The sequence below is a fragment of the Callorhinus ursinus genome, unplaced genomic scaffold, assembly GCF_003265705.2.
Source record: "Callorhinus ursinus isolate GAN/ISIS: 27379988/994484 unplaced genomic scaffold, GSC_fseal_2.0 scaffold6, whole genome shotgun sequence".
Lineage (NCBI taxonomy): Eukaryota > Metazoa > Chordata > Mammalia > Carnivora > Otariidae > Callorhinus > Callorhinus ursinus.
The window spans coordinates 66,052,854-66,080,546 of NW_027397068.1; the positions used below are offsets into that span (position 1 = coordinate 66,052,854).

General features: G+C 38.2%; 1 protein-coding gene, 1 long non-coding RNA gene and 1 pseudogene across 14 annotated transcripts in view; 1 reads left to right on the forward strand and 2 right to left on the reverse strand.

Moving 5' to 3' along the window:
* The window catches only part of SYNE1 (spectrin repeat containing nuclear envelope protein 1), a 336,369-nt gene that overhangs the window by 38,738 nt on the left and 269,938 nt on the right, over positions 1–27,693 (reverse strand). For 11 of the 13 annotated variants that reach the window (XM_073894098.1, XM_073894101.1, XM_073894100.1 and 8 more), the window contains 3 exons: positions 20,746–20,904; positions 17,839–18,005; positions 5,871–6,033 (listed from right to left, as the gene is read on the reverse strand). In XM_073894098.1, coding sequence (XP_073750199.1) covers positions 5,871–6,033; positions 17,839–18,005; positions 20,746–20,904 — 489 coding nt within the window. Of the gene's footprint in view, positions 1–5,870; positions 6,036–10,652; positions 10,925–17,838; positions 18,006–20,745; positions 20,905–24,714; positions 24,874–27,693 lie in introns of those variants that run through there. The other 2 variants (XM_025866345.2, XM_073894107.1) reach the window with 2 other exon arrangements.
* On the reverse strand, positions 3,292–4,492 carry LOC141372927 (transcription factor BTF3 pseudogene; annotated as a pseudogene).
* On the forward strand, positions 10,801–15,556 carry LOC141373005 (uncharacterized). The gene is made up of 3 exons (XR_012378618.1): positions 10,801–10,881; positions 13,153–13,320; positions 15,081–15,556. It is a non-coding gene; the product is annotated as an uncharacterized lncRNA (long non-coding RNA).

A 27,693-nucleotide genomic window follows, 5' to 3' on the forward strand; every position in this document is an offset into this window, starting at 1 on the left:
TGAAGGCTATGCTCAGCTGTTGTGTGGGGCTAGGAATTAGCTTCCCTGCCCAGGTCAGATGGTAGAAAGGGCTCCAAGGTCAGTATGGCCCATTGTATGGGGACCAAAATCAGGCAGAAGTGCCAAGTGAACTTCGAGGTCAGATAGGGCCAGTGGCTGGGCTCTGCTGATGGGCAAAGATGCAGGCTGGGATCTCTGCTTGGGTGCAGCTGCAAACAGGAATACGATTTGCTGGTAGCAGTAAGCCTCAGCCCCCTTCTCCCTCACTAAATGCTCCCCAGTAATCAAGCATCAGAAGTTCCCTTAGTGGTTCCCATGAGTTGAGACCCAAGTGGGCCTCCTGGGAAGGATGGGGAAGCCAGGGGAGCCAGATACCTATATTGGCCAAGTGGTGTCCTCTTGGTGCAGCTACGTGCCAGCCAGGAAGGATAATGCAGTCAGAGTGTGACCACACCTCTTACCCTTTTACTGTGGTCCTTCCTGGTCTCTGGGGTCCAGGCTGGTGCTTCATCCTTACCCTTGGGTTTGGGGAGTTTTACAATGATGCCTTGTCTATAGAGAGTTGCTTGTTGGTCTTTTTGGGAGGGGGACTTAAGTCAGAGATAACCTATATGACCATCTTGATGATGTGATTCCTCCACATACTTTTGGATCTACCCCAGAGCAGATATTCACGGCCAGGGTATAAAAACCAGAACTGTAACTGATGGATTGCTGGAGGCTCAATATAGACAACTGGGTTAAAAATTCCAGAGGATCCAGTCATTGGAGGGGGCTGCACAATTTTGTGAAATTTACCTCCAGGAGCTCAGCCAGGTTCCCACAGTAAATATCAGAGAAAAGACTCCTTGTACATCTGCTCAAAAGTTTTTGTTAAATAAGCCTGAGGGGGGGTTATAATTATGGGTAAATACTCTATTACAGATAAAGATTTTAGTCTCAGCTTTAACCTCCATCAGTAATGGTCCTGAATTGGCACACAGGGTCTCTAAATTTACACTTCTTCATCTATAACACAGAGAAATTTGACAAAATGTCCTCTGAAGCCATCTCAAGTCTACGTATATTTCTGCCCAATTAAGTATGTAAGGATTAAGTACATTGGCAAGAGAAACATACGGAAACTCCAGAGAGGGGAATAGAAGAAAATGTATATCTTATGAGTTTAATTTCTTTTTAAATATTTAAGAGAATTTTCCCCTTTGGAGACAGATTACTATTTATCTGTCTTTTACAACATGGATCCCAAATGCCATAATTTTTACAGCATCATGGTTAAACATTCGCCACAAAGGAAACTGTGATAGGATTGAAATAAAATTTACTAAGCACCCACTTTGTGCTAGGTGCTGTGCTAAGTGTTTTTCACATTAATTTTTATAATAGCACTGTGAGCCATGTACTCTGATTATCAGCATTCTGTATACACAAGGGTTAAAATAGTTCATTATTCAGGTCATGCAGAAAAGTGGCGAAGCTCAGACTTGAACCCAGGGAGTCCTTACTTTTAACCATTGGTATACAGTTGTTGTTTTTTTCAACTTTAACTTAAAATTGAATTAAAAGGCAGTATGAACAAATATTAATATATTAACAAGTCAAAAATTACTGCTAAGCTTCCCTTTTCACTCCTGATTCTCATTTTCCAGAGGTAACCATTTCCATCTCTTGTAGCTCCGTCTTTGGTTTTAACTTCTGTATTTCTAAGTGGCATGTTTATGTTGCTAGTTCTTGATTTTTAAATTTTAGACATTATCTATGTTTCTACAGTAGTGATGGAATAAACTTCTACCTGACTCGACGTGGCTCCAGTTACTGTTTCAGCACATCTTATAGCTGAAGAGATAATGATTGTTTGCATGATTTTGGTCATTTAATATGGTTACTTAATATTTTTTATATCTAAGCAACAAACTATCTATGGTTATATTTTTTTTCTTATATAACTTTTTGTGTTATATGGAATCAGTAGCTCTCTCCCTCTCTTTAAAACACAACTATTCCTAGCTTCTATCCTCTCTCTATGGAGTTAATAAAACTCCTTCCAGTATGGTTAAGCCCATCAGGTAATCAAGTTTGACTGTCTTACTCCTTGGAGACATCGCTCCCAGAGCACCCAACTCCCTACTCCAATCTGAACAGGGATGCTCCAGGCTGCGGGGCAGCTGGTATCTGGGACAGTCCCTCACCATCCATCCTGGGCATTGACTTCTCTCTCTCTCATGTTGAATATTATTTTTCTTATCATTTTAGTATATGCAATCTATCTTTCATTAGTTTCCTGAGGATGTATGCATTAAGAGGTAAGTATTTTATATATTAAATCGCAGGTATAGTGTCATAAATTATAAATAATCTTCTCAGCTTTTTGAAGGCATTGTGTCATTATCTTTTAGCTTCCATCCTTATTTTGGAGAAATCAGACTTTTTCATCTTGGAAACCTTCAAGATCTTCTCTTTGTCTCCTATGTTCTGTAATTTTATAAGGGCTTTGCTTTGTTTTAAATTTTCCTGGGCATTTGTAGGACTTGTGCTCTAGAAGTACAATTGACCCATGAACAAAGTGGGGTTTGGGATCGCCAACCCTGCACACAGTTGAAAATCTACATATAACATTTGACTCCCCCAAAACTTAACTATTAATAGCCAAGTGCTGACCAGAAGCCTTACCAAAAACATAAATAATCCAATAACAAATATTTTGTAGGGTATATGTATTACGTACTGTATTCTTACAATAAAGCAAGCTAGAGAAAAGAAAATAACAAGGAAGGAAAAATAATCTACAGTACTGCATATTTTGTTGCATAAAAAATCCACAAATAAGTGGACCCACACAGTTCAAACTTATATTGTTCAAGAGTCAACTCTACATATTTTTCAGCTTGGGGAATTTTTTTTTTTATATTACTACATTGATAATTTCTTACTCTCTATTTTCTTTATTTTTTGTGGGGGACTTTAATAGAATAACTGAATTGGATTTTAAAACTCTTTCATGAATCCTGGCTGTGATATAAGGCTGGCTAGTGACATGGTGGGAGCTGGGGCAATGGGGTGGGAGTCATACTATCTGGTATAGAGCATTTCTTTTTTTTAAATTCTTTTTATTAACATATAATGTATTATTTGTTTCAGGGGTACGGGTCTGTGATTCATCAGTCTTACACAATTCACAGCGCTCACCATAGCACATACCCTCCCCAATGTCCATCACCCAGCCACCCCATCCCTCCCACCCCCACCACTCCAGCAACCCTCAGTTTGTTTCCTGAGATTAAGAGTCTCTTATGGTTTGTCTCCCTCTCTGGTTTCGTCTTGTTCCATTTTTCCCTCCCAGAGCATTTCATTTAATCTCTCTATTCTTCATATAGTGGCTCCAGCCTCAGTGGTGCCCTGTAGCCCCAAACCCAAAGTCCCTCTGGATTTGCCTCCTCCAGAGAGTAAGCCTCGGGTATTCTGCTGGAGTGAATGAGGCAGAGTGGTCTGGCTAGCTTGGATTAGAGGGAATCTGCCAGTCAAACCACTCCTTCTTCAGACTTTCAAGAAATCTTCCATTTTAACGCCCCCCAGACCTACTCTTTCCACTCCCGGAGACTTCTTGGAATTCTGTGGCAGGAGTCAGCTTTCTATCCTCCATTCTGCAAACACCAGTAACTATTCATCTATCCACTTCTGCCTTCCAAAATTCTGATGGCTGTCTGTCATCTCTATCATCTTCTTTCCCGGTCTCTTTGCCATTGTGGGTTTTGACCTTTTTTCCCCTTTCCTATAATTTTATTGGGGTTTAGAAGTAGGTAAGGCAAATGATAAATTTGCCATTTTTTTCCCCTAGGCAAAGAACTTTATTAACTTTGTTTCAAACTTCATTCCCAGGCTTCTTCAGCTTAATTAGCTGCAAAGAATGAATTGTGTGTAAGCAAAAACTGAAAAGAGCTGCAGTGTCCAAGGGGCTTGGGCTTAAAAATATTAGAGATCTAGATTTTATCAGATCCATGAACAAAATTTTAAAAAGCAGTCATAATATAAAATAGCAGCTCCCAGTAACTTCTTCAAGTTTTATGTTCTTCAGAAGTTGACTCAGTTCAGTTTGCTTCATCCTTGGAAGCTTCATCAAAATTCTCCACAAGATCTGGAACTTCATCATCCTCCTCCTCTCTGGTAGCAAGTGGTGCTTTTCCATCCACAGATTGTTTGGGCAGAGCTTCAGCCAGTCTTCTTAAACTAGTCAGACTGTCTGCACCAAGTTGGTTTAAGATACTGGGTAGCATTTCTGTCAGCGGCTTTGTCTCAGTGTGGCCTGTAATGGTGTAAGTGTTCGCTGCCAGTGATGCCTGAACTTTGGGGTTGTTAAAATGGATCACTGTTCCTTGGTTTGTGAACATATTCACTTCTTCAATACCAGAGGTATTGTTTACCCCTAACTTCTTTCAGGAGAACTGAAGTTTTTTATCATCTGCTGTAGCCGTTCTATGAACCACCTTCTTCTTTCAGCGGGCAGTTCCTTTCCCACCAATGAGCACTTGTGCTTGCAGCTTGGCGAGTTTCTCCTGGTTCATGATAGTTTCTTTCATCTTGTTGGAGTGGAAATGGGACCATGTGGGGGAACAGGGTTGGCGCTCAGGGGGTCTCGGGCGGACCCGCTGAGACTAGGTGCACACACGCGGGGACGCAAGATGGCAGCCAGAGCTAAATTTGCCATATTTAATTAGATACTGTTTTGATTTTCTTACATTTGCTAAATTACAGTACTATTAGGATTTTAACTGTTTTAAAACACTTCTCACTGGTAGATATCATTACCATGTTCTCCAGGAGTATTCAGGGAACTGGAGGCCAACTATAACTCCAACAGCTCAATTACCAGAATTTCAAACATGAGAGAATCCATCACAGGGCTTTAATCTTACAAAAATGGAAAAATGTCCTGCTAACAATTTTTTTTAAAAGAAGAAATGCTTTTAAAATAATCCCAATACCTAAAAACTGTATTTTAATATCTATTTTCATTGGTTTAAATAGTTCATAAAATAAAGTAAGTATATAAACTCTTTCATAAGATTTCATAAATAGGTCTGTTTATATTTTGTGGTATTTTTAAGTTAAGCAACTTGGCTATCATGGCCTAAATGCAATGGAAGTAACAAAAGTGTGGACAGAATCTTCAAGGACAATCTAAGGGCATGGAGTAGCAATACTTCTTATGGGGGTTTTATGGCATTTACTAGTAACCATTGGAGTCTGCTAAGGTTAGTAAAAATAAGGAAGGGGAATAGGAGGTAAAAAAAAAAAATCCTTTCTGTATGCATTTTTCATCGTCACTCTTTTTTTGCTTTTTTTGGGTAGTGTATTGTATGCCGGTATGATGTGCTATCTTTGCTACACAAATGAAGGTAAAATCACAGTGTGTGGTCTGAAGATCATGCAACACTTCTTGCAAAACAAAATGTTTTAGATTCTAAAAACTCTAAGAATACACTGTAATCTTTCTTCAAACACTATATGCAGGGGGAGAAAAGGTCTCTTTTCTATATATGTAGTAGTGGGCTCATGACCCACCAAGAAATAAACAAAGTGTCAGCTCTGTTATAGACACATCACTGAGGCTCAAGCAGCTTAGGATGTCTTCCTGGTGCACCAATGACATTAACCCCATGACAGCATATCTTCTAGACTCGACTCCTTAGTGACATGGGACCTGTTTGCCCCAAAGACCTGCCCTGCCCAAGTCTTCCCTCCCTCAGCAATCTTGTCTAGCTTCCTCCTGATTTTCCATCTCAATTCACCATCTCACATCTGCCTCTGTATCCTGGCCAGGAGCACAGATGTTCAAGAGCCTACTTACTTCCTTTAGTTGTTTTAGGTTTTACCTGCTGCTCAGTGAGCTTCTTCTGTATTTCATCCGAGTCACAGGAATCATAGACTATGGGCTTGGCCAGCTCTGACTCAATGTGAGCCAGCCACGTCCTTAGGCTGCTCATGTTCTTATCCAGCTGCTGTACGGCAACCAGGGTCTCCTTTAACTTCTTTACCCTGTGGGCAGAGGAGAGACTTCACTCAAGTTTCCCTTGTGGGCAAAAGTGAGCACTGGGTCTAAAGCCAAGTTACCTAGAGCCAAAATCCAGCCTAGCCCAGCCACTTCATGGCTGTGTAGTTTGGAGCAATTGTACACCCTTCCCGTGTCTCTGTTTCCTCATCTATAACATAAAAGTAAAGGAAGAGTATCTGATATTTGAATGAGTTGAATAATGCAGGGTCCATGGGAAATATTCAATAAATATCAGCTATGATGATGCTCAATATAGTGATAATGATATAACAGAGACAGAAACCTCATGGTGTCATAAAAATTATTTCCACACATTATGTAATTTACACTCATATGAAGAATACCTGGGAGGAAAAAAAATGAACATTTCCAATGGATTGTCACCAAACAGATTATGAATTCACAGTTCTGATTACTCCAGTCCTGATGGGATGTATTTCAGCATCCTTGTGGCAGAAACTCAGTTAAAAGAAGAAAGCACACTTAAGAAGAACTATCAGTGAGCGATCATATGCATTTCATGCCAGACTACATTGAAGGTGACTAAGGATCATTGGATTGCCAATGGCAGACACAAGGCCAACCACCAGCCAGTCTTCACCTGCAAAGCCTAGTTCAGTGCAGTATTTTTTGTTACACAGCATGTTTTTTTAGAAAAAATGTTTTCCCATTCTTTTCAGGAAGGAGTAAAAACCAAATTGCTTAAGACTGCTGCTTATCTAACAATCATGTGTGGACATCCTATGTGTCAGATGCTGGGAAGACAAAATAAATAAAACTTGATTATTTTCCTAACGAAATGTACAATCTGACTGGAAATCTGGACATGTACACAATAAAATATAACACAGTGTGGTAAGAACTAAACTAAAGAAATGAACCAAGTCCCTGGCTAATAAATAAGGAGTGAACAATTCTGTCTGGCCACGTTTAGTAATTCTTCACCCATTCATTCCCCATTTGCTCATGTCTGTGTTCCTTCTACAAACATCTGTGATGGTAGGTAGACATAGCACTAGGAGACAGAAATACAGTGAGGAGTGAAGTTTCCTTCCTGTCACTGAGGAGCTTAGACTTTGCTGAAAGAGGGGAAATGAAGAAGTAACATTAGAGCTGCATCTTGAAAGGTGGATACAAGCCAACCTGAACATTTCTGGCCTGGAAAACAGAGAAGAAAAGCAGAGATTTTTGAAGGCACCGTGTCATAATGTCAGGGGGCCTAGGGGTGGGGAGGGTGGGGAAGAGAATCAGAAAATGAGTTGCGGTTGTGCTGAAGCAAGACGGGTGGACAGACTGGAGTAAGATTATACAGGTCCTGCAGGGACATGACGACGGCGTTGTGTGCAGTTTAAAGATAAAAAGGAACTTTGCCAAGATGTGTCAGCCAAGGAATGATAGGATCAGGTCTGATTTTGAGTAAGTCTGAAGTGAGGTTCATGTGGAAGTCCACTCAGGTATAAGAATATCTATATCTGAATAACATTTTCTGTTCGTAAAGGTGCTCTTAGGTGCATTTACCTTATACCGTTTTGAAAAAAAAATGTGTGTTTGAAAAATTATGTTCATACTCCACAATATATTCTATTAATAGGAAACCGAAAACATGTGTTGCTCTTTGTTTATCATGACTCATAATTCCATTCAAGGTGAGACTTCTCTAATTAGCTTTGTAAGTACATATCGTACCCTGCCCCCAGGGCAGTTCAAGGTGTTGGCCTTGAACAATAATTCCAAGAACATTTAAATACAACCTACTCACATTTTCTTCATATGTAAGACAAAACTCACTTGAGGGTCAATCAGTGAATAGTTTTAGAACAGCTACGGGGTGCAAAGCTGTGGGTGCACATTTTATCAATGACCATGGCATGGGCTTGGAATTTGACGTGGCCCTGGCCGTCCTGCTTTAGTGGCCCAGGCTGAAAGGACAGTCTACCATCAACAAACACACGGAAATAGGACTACAGAACAGCTCATTGCACTGAGACGTCTGTCCTGGTTTTACCTCTGTAAAAAAGTCCTTTTGGGAACTTCTCCCACTTGACCAGCTTCCTGTCTTCAGATCCAGTAGGATCTGAATGCTGACGATGCTTTGGGGTGGGGTTTTATAGCAACCTCAATATCATCAGGGTTTGGTGTGGAGTGAGAGTTTGGCAGAAGACTTCATTCCACGCTTGATTTCTTCCTGCTTTCCCTTATTTTAACTCCCTGGTATTTTTTTTTCTTTAAATTTTTTATTGTTATGTTAATCACCATACATTACATCATTAGTTTTTGATGTAGTGTTCCATGATTCATTGTTTGTGCATAACATGTATCATATGACCTCACTGATATGAGGAATTCTTAATCTCAGGAAACAAACTGAGGGTTGCTGGAGTGGTGGGGGGTGGGAGGGATGGGGTGTCTGGGTGATAGACATTGGGGAGGGTATGCGCTATGGTGAGTGCTGTGAATTGTGCAAGACTGTTGAATCACAGATCTGTACTTCTGAAACAAATAATGCAATATATGTTAAGAAAAAAAAAAGAAGAAGAAGATAGCAGGAGGGGAAGAATGAAGGGGAGTAAATCGGAGGGGGAGACGAACCATGAGAGATGATGGACTCTGAGAAACAAACTGAGGGTTCTAGAGGGGAGGGGGGTGGGGGGATGGGTTAGCCTGGTGATGGGTATTAAAGAGGGCACGGCCCTGGTATTATTTATGCACAAGTTCCCCTGCCCATGTTAAATTCCTTGGGAAGCTGGAACTGTGAATTTCTACTTTTGGTTTTCCCCCTCCCCTGCAGTGTGACCCTCAGCACTTGGCGCAAAGTTGGGCACGACTTAAATGCCTGATAAACATAAATAATTAGTATTCTAAATAAAATAATTTTACTTAGTGAGGATATTTTATTTTTAATTTAGTTGGTATTAAATGTATACTTAAATTTTTCCCCTAAGTCCAACATTTACAAATGGTCTGTTAAATACTGAAATTTATTCATTTTCTTGGTTCAAAATTCACTTACAAAAATGATCAAAAGAGTTAAGGCACAAAAGAATGTGAGTAAACACTGTTCTACTAGATATTGTCTACACTAGTCAAATAATTTACAAGATTAGTAATCTTGTATAATATTGAATGGGTTCCAATAGCCAGCAGTGAGTGTGTAGTATGTCAAGGGCATCGTGACATGGAAATGCTTGTTCATATAGTCCATTAGGGACAAGTTCCTCTTTCAAATGAGTGTGTAAACCTCAGTAAAGTCAATGGGGGTGAACATTTAAAGTGGTTTTCCTTTCTCATTTTTTAAAACATGTATTTGAGTACAAATAGCAAAATGCATTGTGTGTGCGTGTGTTGGGGGGAGCAGATGTGAGCTGAGGGGAAATGGGTAGTAAAGCCCCAAACATCTTCCTTGAACTTATGAAAGTTGATATTTGCAGGACAGAGAGCATTCCTTTTTTTTTTTCTTATTTAAGAGAAATGTCCCATATTTTTTCCATTATTTCTTTAAAGGAAATCCTTGGGTAAAGTATCACAATGTTTTTATTTATCTACCATTTTAAGAAGTTTGAGCAACATTCTTTTTGGTAGCATCCAGGCTTATAATTCAAAATGGATGTTTGCAGATGTTACAAGTCTGGGTAAGTTTAGCAAATCTTGTGCATCTCTAAGTTCCTGTAGCTGATGGGTCTTCTCACAGTCCAGTGTGCCTCATGGGACTTCACCTTCCTGAGAAGGAGTCTACTACTAAATCCAGCTGCATGAATAGCTATATATACACATATACACTGCATGTATATATTTATCGCTACTTTCCTTCAAACTAATTTAGTAAATCCATAAACCAAAACAAAAAAAATCACATTCTAAATATAATAGAACCAAAAGTACCATTAGTAAATCCTATTCACCAGTAGGAACTTATCTGGGGGAATGTTATGGTACAAGAAAAATATTTTTAAAAATGAAGTTAAAATTCCTAATGTTCTCACTGAAAAAAAAAAGAAATAAACATTTGCATAATGCACAAAATTACTATTTTAGACATAAATTTTAACATTTTGCACATGTTTTAAAACCTTTATACTAGTCAGTAACCAAAATGTACTGACAAACCTACACAGAAAGAATTTTTTCTCATACACAAAACCCTCCAGGCCCCCACTCTATGGGCAGATTTTTATTTAATAAAGGGAAAACTTTCCGCTACAAAGCTGTGAACTGGCTAAGGCTGAATTTCAGTTTCATCAGGAGCCCATCCTTTAAATAGCAGATGATGGACCAACTGGATCTTCTTACTGGGTCTCTTTGCTGTGTCTCAGGCTCTCTACTGTAGCATTCCCCTTGTATGACACATACAGTCCAGGTACAACTGGAATACCAAGCCATAACCAAGTCCATTAACCTTTCCCTCCAGCTCTGCATGCCCAGTAGGGGGACAAGAAAACCAACCAACAAAGAACTCTCGGGAGGCCATGGCCAACGAGCTCCTCTAACACCAAATCATCTCTACTAACACTGGCAAAAACAATCACGGATTAAAGATCCAGCATCTATCCTATGAAGCCCACGTAACATGAAAGCTATGCACAATGGAAGAAACTCAAGGAGATGCCTGCCTTGTGACATCGCAGTTACATTCTGGGAGATCTGCATCCACACAGCCGTCCTCTGCCATCCTCAGGGCACACAGATCTTCTGCCACCACCATGAAGCTTCCAACTTGCAAAAGTTAGGTCTGCAGAGCAAAAGGCTAAATCCACAGCAAAAGGTCTGCGTGGAGATGAAAGTTTCCCCTTGTCTGCGTATGGAAGTATGAAAATGCTCACTCTAAACAAATGTTGGTAGGTCTCTGCCTGATAATATGACACTGAGCAGTGACAAGTGGTCATGTTTCTAAATAAAACCTACATTCATTAACATGTGCCAAGCCTGATCTCCTGGAATGTAGGCCACGAGTGTAAGAAGGGGAAAAGGCTCAGTGTAATCTGCAAGGAGGGGGAGGCTTTCTAAAGAAAGAAGGATATAAAAAATAAGGCCGGCTGCAGACACTGCACTCTGGAAGGACAGGCAACTCTTCTTGTGGGCTGTTTGTTGAGTTGAAAAGGATTTCTGAAAAATGATAAATCACCCAAATGCAAACAAAACCTCCACAAGTATGGCAAGTTGTGGTAGCAAAAAAGAGCGACTTTTTTTTTTCCCTTCTGGTTGAAAGGCCAGCTAAATGGTGTAAGTAGGAGTTTTAGGGGTTGTTTGGGAAGGTGGGATGGAAAAGATATTCTGTAGAAAAGTGGTTGGTCTTCACTTTTGAAAAGACTATTTAAACAAGAAAAGTAATTGAAGAAATATTATTCTTCCTTTTCATATTCAAAACCTTTTGTCCTTTTAAAAATAATGATGCAAAGTGACAAAAGTAACATGTTCATTTTAAGATAATATAATAAGGTATCTGTTCATTTGCTTGGTGGGATTCAGATAACTTTCTTTTGTGAATTTCAAATTTTCTGTACTGAATCTATGTTAATTTCACAATTCAAGCTTTTAAAGAAAATGAGCTCTCAAATTATTAATTACTGATAATTTAATAAAATGTGATGAATGCTGGCTGCTTTAAATCCTTTTTGGATCAAGGTATTCATACACACAAATAGATTACAAACAAACAAATGAATAATGAACATTTGCTAAATTCTTTTTAAAAGCCCTATATGATGAGCTGCAAAATAAAACAAAGCATTTGGGTCTGGTTGTGTGAGATAATTGCTTTTAAAACAGAAACATATTTTCTTTTTAAAAGCAACAATTTTATTTTACATGAGAAATATACTCCAGAAAACTTAGTTATAAATAAAATTATTTTTCAAATCCTGCTATTTAAAGATATCCTATTGTGAATTCTTTATAAAATAATCACTCCTCTAATATATTATTTTTAACAATCAGGAAGATACACATATAGGCTTTGGTTAAAGGAATATATTGGTCATGATTCCATAACAGTAGACAAATTTATTTTTTCTTGATTATGACTAATACCTCTGAAAACCCGAGATCTTTGAAACCTTGTACTGCCATTATTTTCCTAGTTCAATTCCTTTTTACTTTATTTAGTTTTCCTCATGGGTTCAAATTTTTTTCGCATGCTCATTATCATTAGGACATGTATTTACTGCAACAAATTAAACATAAAGCAAGTTACTGTAAGGTCAAAAAAGGGTAACAATATCAATGTCCATCACTAGGGAAGATACTGGATAAATCATGTAAATTAAAACTATGGAATACTCTGTAGCTCCCTAAAAGAACAAGATTGCCATATGTGGCATTTTATAGTTATACATGGTCCTTCCTCCTGCATTGTCTCTTTGGAGCTATGGCAGTTATTTTAATGACTATTTTGAAAATGAGGAAGCTAGGGCTCAGAAAGGTTATGCAGTAAGCCCTAGGTCACACAGCCTGAACACGATGGACTAAACTCAGGACTCTTGATTTGTTCTGTGCAGTTTCCGTGTTTGCTGCATCAGTACATTCCTGATCCTGGCCAGAGGTTTCCAAATTGACCCCCCTGAGGTAATGCCCACCATAACCTCCAAGAATCAAGTTTTCTTCTTGCTCTAGTGTGGGTGGAACCCCTGTTAGACTGAAATGCCTTCTAAGGGCAGCTGCCCCAACTTCACAAAGCCTCCCTTGTGCTGCACGTGTGGTTCATCTATTCAGCCTCGAAGCTCCCTCTGGGCTGAGCACTTGTCATGAGCTGAGCGCTCGGCGAAGTGGTTCACAGGTACTACCTCACTTAGTCCTCCTAACAACTTTTCACACCTGTGGCAACGGAGGTACTGAGAAGGTAAGGAACTCGCCTAACATCAGAGTGTGGGTGAAGCAGCGCAACGTGCTGATTCAGGCAGGTGAGGCCTTAAGTGCATGCTCGGCTTTATTCTTGTCTGTACGTGTGGCACTTTGCATCCTATGTCTTAGACTGGAGAAATGCAACGAACACTGGAGTGATCGTTATGTGCAAAGGGCTATGCTGGGTTCCGGCTTCACTACGGACACGCTCACAGTGTAGCAGAGAGACGACATTGTAAACAACCAATCACACAAGATACTTATTACAGCAGAGGGAAATTCTATGAAGGAGAGGACAGAATGCCTGCTGAGAAGGTAAGAAGAATCTCACCTAACCCAAAGAAAAGGAAGAACATGAAGAGCCATTAGGAGCGGGCCAGGCTGGATGGGGGCAGGAAAGTGAGCAGGCAGATGTGATGGAAGGAGGAAGACCTGAGGTGAGCTGTGTGTATACTTGCTCCGCACCCTTATTCAGTGAGGCACCATTTTCTCTTTTATCTTTTACATTCTCTAGGTCTGGGGTCAGCAAACTATGGCTGGCCACCTGTTTTGATAATAAAATGTTATTGGAACCCAGCTGCAGTTTTCTGTTTCCTTACTGTCTATGGCTGCTTTTGCAATATGGCAGAGGGGTTTCAGCAGAGACCATTTGGCCCACAAAGCTGAAAATATTAAGTAGATAGTCTTGTGCAAAAAGTTTGCCAATCTCTGCCCTGTAGCAACATCCACAGACTTCATACACAGGAGACATTCAGTAATTTTTTTAAAAATTATATTTGTTTTTACTCTACTTCTATATAGTGTTTAAGGGAATTATAATAAATACATAGTTGAAAAGCAAGCAGCCACAAAGGACCACATATTGTATGATTCCCTGTATATGTCCAGAATAGGTAAATCTGTGCTGGCCTGGGGCCAGTGGAAGGAGAGAGGGTGGAGGGGAAAAAGATGATTAAGGCTTTTATTTGGGGGTGATGATAATGTTTTAAAATTGATTGTGGTGATGGGTACACAGGTCTGTAAATATGCTAAAAATTACTAAATTGTATACTTGTGATAGATGAGTTGCATGGTATGTGAATTATACCTAAATAAAGCTGTTATTGAAAAAAAAGTCCCAAATAACTTAAATGTACTTTTGTTTTGGTGATGGGGATTTAGGTTTGGTAGAGGGAAGAGGAATATCCTTATGTTAGAGAGTACAGTTAATTTAAAAAACAAAACAAAACAAAACATCTTTACAATAGAGCACACAACTTGAGTGTGACCTTCCTAGATACCCAAATGAGAAATGTTCAATAAAACACTGTCTGTTATAAAAAGCACTGAATGGGGCTCCTGGGTGGCTCAGTTGGTTAAGCATCTGCCTTTGGCTCAGGTCATGATCCTGGAGTCCTGGGATCCAGTGCCACATTGGGTTTTCTGCTGGGCTTCCCCCTCTCCCTTTGCCTGCAGCTCCCTCTGCTTGTGCTCTCTCTCTGTGTCAAATAAATAAAATCTTAAAAAAAAAAAAAAAACCACTGAACAACTAATGCTAAATGACAGAGTTCCTGTTATCCTGAGCTCTAGAAAAACTACTATGTGGGGTTTTTTATAGGGTTCACAGACAAAATGAGAGCCAGAATCCTAGCAGACAGTTTTATAGAAATTAAAGTACACCAATGACTGTTTCTTATGTTGACTCTTAAGTCAAGGGCTCAGACATGCTTTGGCCAATCGTCTTGGCCAGTATTGACCAACAGAACTTTCTGGGATGAAGAAAATGTTCTGTATCCGCAGTGCTCAAAAAAGTAGCTATTATCCTCATATGGTTATTAAGCCTGGAAATGTGACTAGCGAAACTGGCTGTAATTTAATTAAAATTAACTGTAATTTAATTGCATCCCATTTCAGTTAATTTAAATAGCCACAGGTAGCTAATGACTATTAAATCAAACTGAGCAGGTCTAGAAAGTATGGGCAGGATACTACAGCATTATCCACTGAGACCTAAAAATAACTAAGCAAATTTTGTTGCCCTAAAAAGCTGACAATTCTTAGTGCCAGTTTAAAAATTCAAAGCAAAACACATTTTGTACTCAGAATGATCTAAGCTAATCCACTAGTGATAGGAAGTTGGCTCAAAGTTATGCATTCTATTTGTATGCAATAGGTTATCAGTAAATCTTCTTTCTTTTCTCTTTCCTGTTTCTGTTAGCTGGGAAACTGTTCACCTGAAAATATGATCTTCAGAAATAACCTCTCCATTCCCACAAGAGCACCAAAACAACACAGAAATATCAAAAAGCTCAACTAAGTTGTGTTCTGCCTTAATAAATCAGTGCGGAAAAAAACATGGAAGAGGTTAGAGTGGTGAATGGGAGTGACCCATAGAAACTTGATATTTGAGCTGGCAGCTCAGAGTTGAAGATGGGTGTGGGGGACTGTCATCTAGTGTGCGTACTCTCAAAGTTCTGATAAACAAGGAAATGGAAAATAAATGTGATGGCCGAGTGTCATTTAGGAGGGGCTTCAAAGAGACTATGAATCCATTGTGGCATTAAGCTCTAGAACAAATGAATGGTCAACATGTCATCTAGTATACTTTGGAATGAGGCAATGAAAAATAGACAACACATCTATAAAAATCTACATCTGTGTATGATGAGACTCTACTAAAGTAGAAACATGAGTGTTTTAGTGACTGTCGTGCAAAGTATGCATATCCAAAAATATTTAATTGATTCAAACTTCATGAATGTGTCTTTGGAAAATTAAACAACATCTAGAAAATCCTGACTTGAACAACAGAAAAGTTATAAATAAACATGACTTCAAGGAGAAAGCACCTAACTCACTTGATGTAATGTTGGCTAATGGCTGGGCATACACTTAAACTAGCTTATGAATAAACTATATTAAATTCAATTGAAAACATCTTTGATACAGTGTATCCCCCATATTCCATACCACTAAGCCACTAAAGATTAGGAAAGAACATTAACTAGTTTAGTTGGATTACATGGCAATGCAAGCCAACCCATGAGTCATAATCTAACCAAAAAAAATCCAAGGATGTTTACCAATTGGGCGGCTTCCCTAAGAAGGGTATTTATAGCACAAAGAGCTTCAATTTATCCTTCTGAAATAAGATTTGGTTATCACAGACTGAGAAGTGAGGCTAAACATAGCAATGGGGTTCTAAAACCTGCATATGCTGAAATACTTAGAGTAGTTGAGCTGAACCATACGTTACCATCGCTTTGTAGTACCTTTACCCGGGCATTTAGCTTAACACTTTACTTGATTTCTTTGCATGTCTAGATGCCCACCATGAACTCCTCAAGGAAAGGGGCCTCTTTGTAGCCACAGAATATCTCAGAGCTGCTGTGAGCACTTTACAAAGGACTGGGAAATTAGATTGTTGAAATAATTACAGAACTTAATTTTCTTTTAACTGCATTCTTTAGAACAGGGATGAGGAAGTCATAAACTTGGCAGACAGGAGAATGTAGTGCTCCAGAGCATGGGTTTTAGAGTCACAGAGTGCAGGCTCTGCCACTCAGCATGTGTGTAACCATGGGCAAGCCTGAGCCTCAGCCTCTGCATCTGGAAAATGGGTATAATAATAATGCCCACCGCAAAGGGTGTTGTGAACAACACAGGTGAAGATGCATATGAAGCTTGTAGTATGGTCACTGGCACAAACCAAGGGTTCAATAAATGTCAGCTATCACAGTGCCTTTGCTAAACATTTTAAAAATTGGTAAACATTTATTCCATTTTTTGTTTCATTATTGCTAAATAAATTATAATCTCATCTTCTTCCTAAATCAGCTCCTCTTTGAAACTCCCTTAGAGAAAACAGAATATGCTAGATATTTTCAAAATCAACACAGGGAACTGCCATGAGCATATGCAATTTTTGTGGGCACACGGTATTCAAAGGGCACCATTTCACGTCCACGTTTGCGCAGCACAGCTAAGGAAAAGAACCCAGATTTTAAAAAGTATATTGTCAGTTAGCTCCAAATGGCTGTGAATCAGAAGCATTTGTAACATTCTAACTCTCCTAACTGCCATACAAAAGAATGTCCATTCAGTTATTCAAGTATTCATTCATTCACTCACTCAAATATTTATTGAGCTCCAAATTGCATTCAGGCAATGTTCTTGGTGCTCATGATATATGGTGGATAGAACACACAAAGACGCCTGCCCTTGTGGAGCCTACATTCCAACATGAAGCCAAGGTCACCTAAAATAAAGCATTTACTTCGTCATTCCCTTTATATAAAATAACATAGTTTCTCATTCATTATATCAGACTTTTATATTGCTAATAAAGACCCTTATATATTTTTTTCTTTCTTTACTTTTGTCTCTTTTCCTCAACCTGCCCTTCTGTAACAGAAACTGAATATAATATCCCTCTCAAATACAAGGCAGATACTCATAGTTATTAAAGCTAAAAACAAAATTGCAATAATACAGAAGATTATTTTTACAACTATGCCGAGTGGCAATAATTAGCTTTATTCCCAGACTCTGCTAGCCAGAAATATAGTAGGAATGTGATTTTATATAAATATATGTATATATTTTTTCTTTTCTTCTTTTTTTGCTATTGTAGACAAAAGTGCCCTCCATGGATACTAGTCAGCAGTTTTACTTCCTTCCTTATAGAAGGCTGAATACCCATGAAGCCCTGAAACAAAGAATTCTCTTTTGGGAATGGGTTTTGTTTGAATATGACTTTCTCTCTTTCACCTAAATGCAAACACCACTGAACTTATTAATAAGAAGGAGATTTCAAAGTTAATGAAAGTGACATTTATGAGAAAAGCATAAACTAAAATGAGGGGATAAAGAACACAGAGAGAGATTCACTGGATTGTCTTTAGCTGCAATGGAAGGTGGAGCCAAAGCTTTAAAATTCTGCACACATGTGTCCTGTTGAACAGGATCCTTTTTACCTGGCTGCCGTGAGATCCAGAAGATGCTGCCACCGGTCGTTGACCTTCCCGAGCTTGTACTCAATCTCAGAGGCTTTGCTTTCATGGCTGGCTCGAGCAAGTCGTTCTCCCATTTGCTGGAGCTGTATTTTGTTCTCTTGGGCAACAGCAATTTCCTCTTGATAATCCTGCATAATAAATAGCAATCACAGAGATCAGAAATCATATTTTTAATGCATTCAGCCTGGCTCCACTAGAAACATGATAATTGCCATTTTCTATTGCTTGGAATAGTTTGGGCATGAGGAGTGCTGTGTGCTTATCAGTCCATGTACACAAGAATTAGGGGTACCTACTATTTTCAGGATGTGCACAGACTCTAGATTGAATTTTCATGAAGATTTTCTTAAAGAGAACAGAGATGTTTTTATTTACTTAAAATGGGCATTAAAAAATTATTAACAGTGTATACATAGATATAAAGACAAAACTTGAAGGATTTTAATGCTGGGAAATTATACCTTATTGTTATAATCACCAACCTGGGTGTTATATTTAGAATCAATCCTCATACAAATAGTTGCTAAGAGGCTTAGAAGTTGTGTGTATGTGTGTGTGTGCGTGTGCACAATTATATATGGCAACTGACATATATGTGTATTTATATGTAAATGTATATAGGTGTTTCTGTCAATTATTTGTGCAGAATGAATTTAAAAATGAATACCTTCATTTTAATGAGCTACCCTCTATACAATGTCAATATTTTACAACACATAAATTAATGGCAAATTAACTCGCAAGAATAATAACCATTAGTCTTAGGGGATTAATGTGTCTCAAATGTTTTTCATTTACCCAGTTTCAGTACTCACTCCTCTTAAAGATTGTTTTGGATAAGGAAGTACGGGCTCCCTAGGCATGAGAAAGGCCACTGAATGGCATGGTTTAAGTGGATGAATGGACATTTCCTACCTTCCCCAACCCTCACCGCCTGACCAATGATCCTCTCACTCCTGCCACAGTGACAAAAGCCAATCTTTAGAATCGCCTTTTCTTCATTTTTGGGCTAAACTCCTGTCATGCAGCAAATATTATCTCAACAAAATAATACACAAAGACAGGTTAGAGGGTCATGGATATTTTAACCCTCTCCCGCTCTAAAGTTAGTGTGGCAACAGGGCTATCCTCTCAGGTCAGTGATCAAAGCAAGAAGGCCCCTAAAAAATGAGAGAAGCCAGTGCAGGTCTCTTCGATCTCAGTGCTGAGTGCTCTCTTTAGGTCCAGCAACCCCACTCCATCTACTCTCCATTTTATGCTACTTCAGCACAGTGGGATTCAATGACCAATATACCAGATGCACTGACCCCAAAGAGGCAAGCTCATAAAGACTTCTTTTGAAATCTCATAACTCATTTTATATACAGAATAGTATAGCTAATATTTTAAAGATTGTCTGACATTGTGCCAAACTAAAGTTTTTCTAAATTTTAAATTGTGATTGTATTTTGTCCAAGAGACAGCTTTTTCCACACCCCCCAAAATATGCATCTTAAATTTCATGAAGAAAATCAATGATTTCTTAACCAAAACTTATTCTATAGCAAGCTTCACTATAATACCTATAGCCCCTTAATCATGTCCAGTAGAGCATTCTCTGATATCTAGAAACTATCAAAGTGCAAAGCTATTGGCAGATGTGAGAATGAAATCTGTATTATCTTAGTTCACATTTTAAAGGTTTACAATATCAAATATACAAATGCTTATTGCTAGAATTTGACATTTTAAGTGGAAGCCTTAAAGCTATTACTATCGCATGCTTACACTGGAGTTTTTTCTCTTTATGTGCATGCATGGAGAAAGAGTTTTTCCTAATAATTATTTGTATTTATTTTAGAATGAATGAGGCTATAATTCATTTATTCAGTATTTGGTAATGACTGAGTACTTATGAGAAGACAGGCATTGCTCTGGGTGCAGGAGATACAGCAAGGAACAAAATAGGCAAAGACACTTCGGGCAAAGCTGACAATTCAGTGGGGCTCCCACTGTAGACAGATAACAAACAAGTAAATAGGGAAAGTATGCTGTGAACCAGACAGTGATGTGTGTTAACAAGAAACATAAACTAAAATAAAATCAAAATGATTGTTTGAAAACCATGTGGAAGCACCACTGATACCATCAAAAATATTTTTATTTCATTTTATTTTTAAATTTTTTTTCATATTTAAGTTTTTAAAATTTTTTTTATATTTATGTTAATCACCATACATTACATCATTGGTTTTTGTAAAGATTTTATTTATTTATCTGTCAGAGAAAAAGAGAGAGAGAGAGAACCCAAGCAAGGGGAGTGGCAGGCAGAGGGAAAAGCAGGTTCCCTGCTGAGCAAGGAGCCTGATGCCTGATGCCGAACTCCATCCAACCACCCCAGGACCATGACCTGAGCCGAAGGCAGACACTTAACCAACTGAGCCACCTGGTGGCTCAGTTTTCATTCTTGTAACTGTCGATGCATTCTGTTTTACAGAGATAATGTCAGTTTAATTAATCCTAAGAATTTTTTCTTTTAGTCCCTCTCTAGTGATTTTACCTCTTTAAAAACAAAAACAAAAAAAAACACAAAAGAAAACTAATACACATAAATGATTCCTTCTGAACAGGTAGCTAAAACCAAAAAATATTGAACATTTATCTATCAGCAGGTAATTTACTTCAGCATATCCATATATATTGTATGTAAAGAAGGCCTTTCCATACAAGTTTATTTCATATTAAAAAGATAAAACGTTTAAGATATAGTGCTCCTTTTACAGGAAAGTAATTTAATAATAAGTAAAACCATCTTTTATACCTGTTAAAAGTATGCCTAAGTGTTATGAAGAGTAAAAACATGTACATATACAGCCATGCACCCTGTACCTTCTTGAGCTTCTCTATCATTTCTTCAATGAGGATGTCTCCATTTTGAGAAACTTTGCTTTCCATCTGGGTCAACCATTCACAAAGCTCCTTGTTCTTTTCATTGAAGACTGCCCATTCATTCAATCTCTCACTTACTTGCTGCCGCCTTAAGGAGAGCTGAGCAGTTTAAATGGGAGAACACATAAAAGGATAATCAGAGCAGAACTTGCACCCTGAGGAAAAAAGCCAATAAACTGAGTTGGGTGGACTGGAATAAGCAATAGTTGTGCAACTCTTTAGGTCACTGTTCCTTGAGGTACAGTCCCAGGAGGGATCTAGGAAGGTTTCACAACAAGGACCTGCTATGAAATGTCAGTGGGAGGCATCCAACCCTCTACTTCCCTCCTGAAGAGCTGCATGCACATTCATTTATTCAAGGTTCTGAACAATCCAGCCTCACGCTGCAATTGGTTCTGTGTAGATTTCTACAGCATCATTGGATGTGCTTTTCCTAAAAGGGAAGAAGGGAGAAATAGGAAAGAGGAAGGGATAGAGAAAGAAGGAAGGAAAGAAGGAAAAAGGGAAAAAGGAAAGAAAGAAAAATAAGGAAGAAAAGTGAAAAGGGAGAATGAACTGAATCACAGGTGTCTGCAGAGAGTGAAGCAGAGGGACACAATGCTAAGAGGTCAAAAGACGGATCGCTATGACTCAGCTCTATACCGATTCTTTTACTTTGGGCGAGTCCTCTTACTTGCCTGCCTGCTTTCTTTTTAATTTATTTACCTTTGTGTCTTTTTCGTTTCCTTCTTCCTTGTGCATCATGGCTTTATTGAGACATAATTCACATACCATACAATTTTGCTTAGCATAAAGTTTTCAAAGTTATTTATGTTGTAGCATGTGTCTATACTTAATTCCTTTTAACTGTTGAATATATTCTATCATAGGGATAGACAATTTTTATTTACCAACTCATCTGTGGATGGATGTTTTGGTTGTTTCCACATGTGGCTATTATGAATAATGCTGCTATTGTGTGTGGAGACACACGTTTAGTTGCCTTTGGGGTATATACCTACGAGTAGAATTGCCGGGTTACATGGTGGTACTACAGAGCATCTGTCAAAGTGCCTGCACCAATATACATTCCCACCAGCAGCAGGGTTCTCCTTTCTCCACATCCTCACCAACATTTGCTAGTATCTGTATTTTTGATTTTGGTCATCCTAGTGGATGTGAAGTAGTATCTCACTGTGGTTTCGATTCGCATTTCTCTGATGGCTAATACGCTGAGAATCTTTTCAGGTTTTTTGGCCAGTTTCTTTGGGGAACTATCTGGTCAAATCCTTTGCCCATTTTTGACTTGGGTGTTTTTTTTTTTTTTTTTTTTTTTTTTTTTTAGCACTGAGTTGTAATAGTTCTTTATGCATTAGAGACACAAGGGGCCTGGTTCTTATCTCTAAGTCTAGAATGATCCCTTCCAGTATTTTCAAATTGTATGACTTCATAATACTCTTGTTTTTGCAGTGCTGGTTGAGATACTAAGGGATATTTTTAACTGAGCTAAGCTACATGTTAGCAAAATATAATGTGATTTGAGTGGCAAGAAGATGATCCTTTTTTACAGATGTTCTACACACTCCTGTTGATAATGCTAGACATTCCACCAGTCATCTCATCGCATTAAGCACCTACTTCTCAATTTTCTTTTTTCCCACTAACACTTTATCATGAAAAACATTAGACATACAAAAAATTGAAAGAATTGTAATGGTAAGCACCCATAATATACTCACTAGACTCTAAAATTGTGAACATTTTGCTCCATTTTGCTTTAATACATATATTCCTTTATCCATCAATCCATTTTACTTTGTGAATCACTTCAAACCAATTTCCTTTTAAAAATCAAAATGAAAATATTTCTAAGGTACTATACACTTCCTAGTTAGCAATTCTGCCTAGGGTTGGCTCTGTTAATGATTGGGTAAATATTAGTCAAGGTCCCACACAACCCAAAATGTCTATGATTCTACATCTAAGAAAACACCTGGTAATTAGGCTTTGAGACCAGGTTCCCTATGCTGGGGCTAGCCCTAGTCATGCTGAGCTGCTTAGATAGTGGGCCCCATAATCTAACACAGTTTCTGAAATGTCACTATTACAAATGCATTCTTTTGAATTAATTATGATCTTTTAAAATAAAAATTTCTCTGGGTAGGGTGACACTGATGAAATCCATTAAGTATTTCCCCATTAGTACAAGTCAGCTTATCATTAAGTTTTCTTTGAGGCAGAAAAATACAGAACAGCCCAAAAGCAGTGAATTTACTCGGGGTCGATACTGGTAGGAATGGAAAAGGCTAAGAAAACACCGGTTAAAAAGTTTTAGAGACGAAGTTCAACTAAAATAAGCTATACCAAGACCGTGCTGCAGCTAAGAGCATGATCCTTCCAGCACCCCCTTTCCTCTCGAACTCTGATAGCAGAGTGTATTCTGATCTTCTGCAGAATGCTAAGATTTGGAATTTTCTGGTGGATATGACCTTTTCCCTCTCATTCACACAGCATCCAAGTCAAGAGTGTGGCTGGTCATTACAATTCTGGTTCAATTCATGTCCAAACTGAAACCATATTTTCATAATTGGGACCTCTCAAAGCAACTGTTTTTTAAGACAAGAGTAAAAGCCCCCACCCTTCAGATTTAAGATTAATAGGTCTTGCTATGTATAGCTCCTCCTTTCCTCTTCCCCCAAATCTTGGCCACGAGCAAGGATGAATTCTAGGGCTTTCCCTTACAACATCTGCAGGGAAGATGACCACATAATAGAAAAATACTACCTATTTCTTTGAGAGGTAGGTTTTGTTATACCCATTCCAGAGAGACAAAGAGAAGTTAGACAAATTCGAGGCGTTTGTTTGTAGTCAGTATGAGACAGAACCAGCAAAACAACAGTCTTTGATACAGGCTGCGATATAACATTATGATCAAATATCCAGAGGCAGCTGAGATTCTAAAACAGTCTCTATCACTTACTAATGATATGACCAGGGCAGGGTTACTCATTCTTCTCTATGCCTTACTTCCTTCATTTGTAAATGAATTTTTCATCTGTTCCAAATTTCATCAAGCAAATGTTTATTGTTTGCAGTAAACAAATGTCTACTATGTGCCAAGCACTGACATATGTCCTGGAAGAGTAGGCTCGTAATAGAATACAAACAAGAAACAAATTTAAGGAAGTAACGAGTACATACTAAAGGTTTAACAAAAGCTGGCCATTAATAGACGAGGACGACTACTACTACAGGGCACCATTTGAGTTTTTACTATTTTTTCCCCCTCGACACTCAGGTAGTCAACACCTCCACTGAGTAGCTTGAATATGTGTTTCTGGTGCTTATCACACAGCACCAAAGTGTTGCTTTCATTTGCTCACTGTAAAGCAACAGCTGAAAGAAGAAACAGGTAGACCACAAGCGCTGGTTACAAAGCAGCACCAGAAGCTTCTCGAGAGATATCAATTCATAATGGAGATGGCGTTTTCCTTTTGGTTTGTAAAACGGACATTTAGGCTATATGATAAGCGAACATTACCCTCTCTTTCTTTGGGGTTAGCTGAAACCCTCGAATTATTTATCAGCTTAGCACGTATTTAGGTTTTTCTCAAGGTCACAAACACTCTGCATTGCCAATAGCTGGCAAGTACCGGCTGAAACCTCCAGAGTATGAGGCAGCTGAACAGGAAATACATCCTTTTTGACTTCAAATATTTTTACCATGACAATTTGAAAAACACCAAGCAATTACAAAATGATGATATATTTATATCTCAACTAGAATTACACACAGATCTACAAACCCAAATGGGAATAAAAATGGATAAAAGCTCTGGCAGTGGGCAGACACAACAAACCACTTGGGGAGTCTATTTGTGAATGGTATATACTTTCCTACGTTAACTCTCCTCTGAAACATTTACTTACAGCATGTCTTCTTCATTCTCCTTGGTAGTCCCAATGACTCCTGCCTTCTTATCCACTGATTCGATCCGACTCTGAAGAGACAACTTGCTCTCTAACCGTGGGATAATGCCAGGTTTAACTAAAGGTTTTAGCTTTTAAAATGAGACCATAGGCTCAAGCTCATTTCCTTTTGTGGTTTCATACTTGACAGAGGTACTCCGGAAACACCAGCGCAAGGACTAGTAACTAATTTATATTCCTACTTGCACCTATATCCTAGCACCTTTGGTATGACTACCCCTGACTAAAATCTCACTGGATTCAATAGTTTTTTTAGACTGAAGTAATGTGAGATCAGTATGCTTTAGCTTCATGCCTTAAGACATTCAAGTTAGAAAGTTTCTAGAAACACTCTGTATTCACTGTACTTCCTCTTTTTTTACTTAAGTCTTAGTCCACTCACAGGTGCAAGGTATTAATCTCTTCACAGCATATCATATGATCAACAGCAGCCTTCAAAATATATTTCCAAACAGACTGTTGCCTAGATATATCTAAGTCTGGTGAGCAATTTTAAACATAGACACTTTTGTCCCCTTTTTTCTTTTTCCAGCTTTATTGAGATATAACTGACATATAACATGGTGTAAGTTTAAGGTATACAGTGTGGTGATTTGATAGACATTTCTACTACGAAATGATAACCACAAGATCAGTTAACACATCCATCATATCACATAATTAGTATTTCTATGTATAACATGAGAGCAATTAAGATATTAGCCATAAGATAAGAATGAAATCTTGCCATGTGTAACAACATGGATGGATCTAGAGGGTATAATGCTAAGTGAAATAAGTCAGAGAAAGACAAATACCATATAATTTCATTCATATGTGGAATTTAAGAAACAAAACAAATGAGCAAAGAAAAAGAGATAAGCCAAAAAAAAAAAAAAAGACTCTTAAATATAGAGAACAAACTGGCGGTTGCCAGAGGGGTGGGAGGTGGGGGGAGGGGTGAATTGGTGAAGGGTATTAAGGGTATACTTATATTGATGACCACTGAGTAATGAACTAAATCACTCTACTGTATATCTGAAACTAATATAACACTGTACGTTCATGATATTGGAATTTAAAAAATAAATAAAACTTTAAATAAATTAATTAAAAAAATCAAATACCGACTCTCTTAGTGACTTTCAAATATATAATACAGTCTTGTTAACTATAGTCACCATGCTATATATTAGATCCCCAGAACTAATTCATTTTATAACTAGAAGTTTGTGTCCTTTCTACTTCATGGCATTTTTACACAGTACCAGTTTTCCTAAATCAAAAAATACTGTATAATCATAATCTTCTTAACTTCCAAAGTATTCAAAGACCTTTTCATTGTTTTACATTTAAAGGAACATAAGTATAATGACATAAAACAAATGCCCTAAAGTCTTCGTTGAATTATTAACAGGCACTGGAGAGAAAAAGAAATGATCTTCATTCTCAAGGGCCTCATAGTCTTGAAATATAGTAAAAATATTAAAAAAAAAAAAAGAAGAAGAGAGAAAAAAATGTACTGTCAAATGATGGCACAAGCCAAAAGGGAAATGGATGTTCAAAGGAATAGGAAAATACTGAGGTCTGAGCATCTCAAACAATGGCATCACAGGGGTTGTGGCATTTGAAAAAGATGGGTTAAAATCAGAAGGAATAGTCAGTCTAGGCAGAAGAGTGGTCTGAACAAGGTTTTGGGGTAGGGCAGTTCCTGGCAGGTTTGGGAAGGGAATGGAAGCCATTATCTAAAGTGTTATCTCTCTGAGAGCTTTGAAGACATCAATTAGCCAGAGAAATAGGTATAGTATAATTAATTTCACAGAATATGCTGAAAAGTATTGAGTCAGCAAGTAGAGCTAGATTTTTCTCAATTTTAAGAAAGACAAATGAATAAGGCTCATAAAAGTAACTGAAGATTGATGTGATCATTTTCCATTATTTGTACACACCAAGTTATCTTGCACTTATATGATATGCCATGATAAAGTCCTTGCATTAGAAAATTATATGATAATTTACTGGATAGTTATGTATTGATTTTGGGTTGAATAATTCAGAGAAGAATAAAGTATTGTCATTAGCACTTCATGCTCAACGTGAGTTTCTCATTGTGTTCACTAAGAATATGAAACTCCGTGAAAAATGGCTAAATTAATTTTGAACTCAAATCACTAGCATGTTTATAAAAATCCTCTCTTACACTCCTCCCTTTTAAAAGTATAGATTCATAGAAAACTGTTCACACATTTAGGAAGTGTGCTCCAGAGTTTCCCTTTGGCACATGGTCTGAGAAATATCTTGGTTTTAATCTAAACATAGAGAGAAATTCACCTAACGACAAACTTCTTGTTGATGTCAAATGAATCAGGAGGCTATGAGCCTCTTAAACTCTGTTTAATGTTTCCTGAAGCATGAAAATAAACATCACTAAAGTCAGAGAAAGTGGGGAGGATGGAAGAAAAGAGATCTCTAGGATGGCACAGCTGGCCTGAAACTGGGGAGGCACAAAGAGACCCCTTCTCAGAAGCCCCTTCCTCATTCTTGTAACCACTTGCTTCTCCCCAGCCGGGTCCTCTGTCTACTCCACTCCTGTGCCTTTACTCAAGCTGCAACCTTGTCCAACCCATCCACTTACTGCCTCCACACCAATCTGTCTCTTCAGCTCCCCTTCTCAGAGCTCAGCTCAAGATTTATCCACTGCAACAAGCGTGTCCTTTATTCCCTGCGATGCACACTGCTAGACATTGTTTTAACTTGTTTATACCAGTTGCTTTCTTCATTGTACAGGTTCTTCTGGACTGATTTTAGTCTCAGTTCTGTTGTAAACTCGATGGTAGGAACATCTACTATAGCTTGTGAAATTCACTATTAATGTGACTGATTCATTGAGCAAATATGGACCACAGGCTATTATGTGCCAAGCAGTGCAGTCAGTTTCAT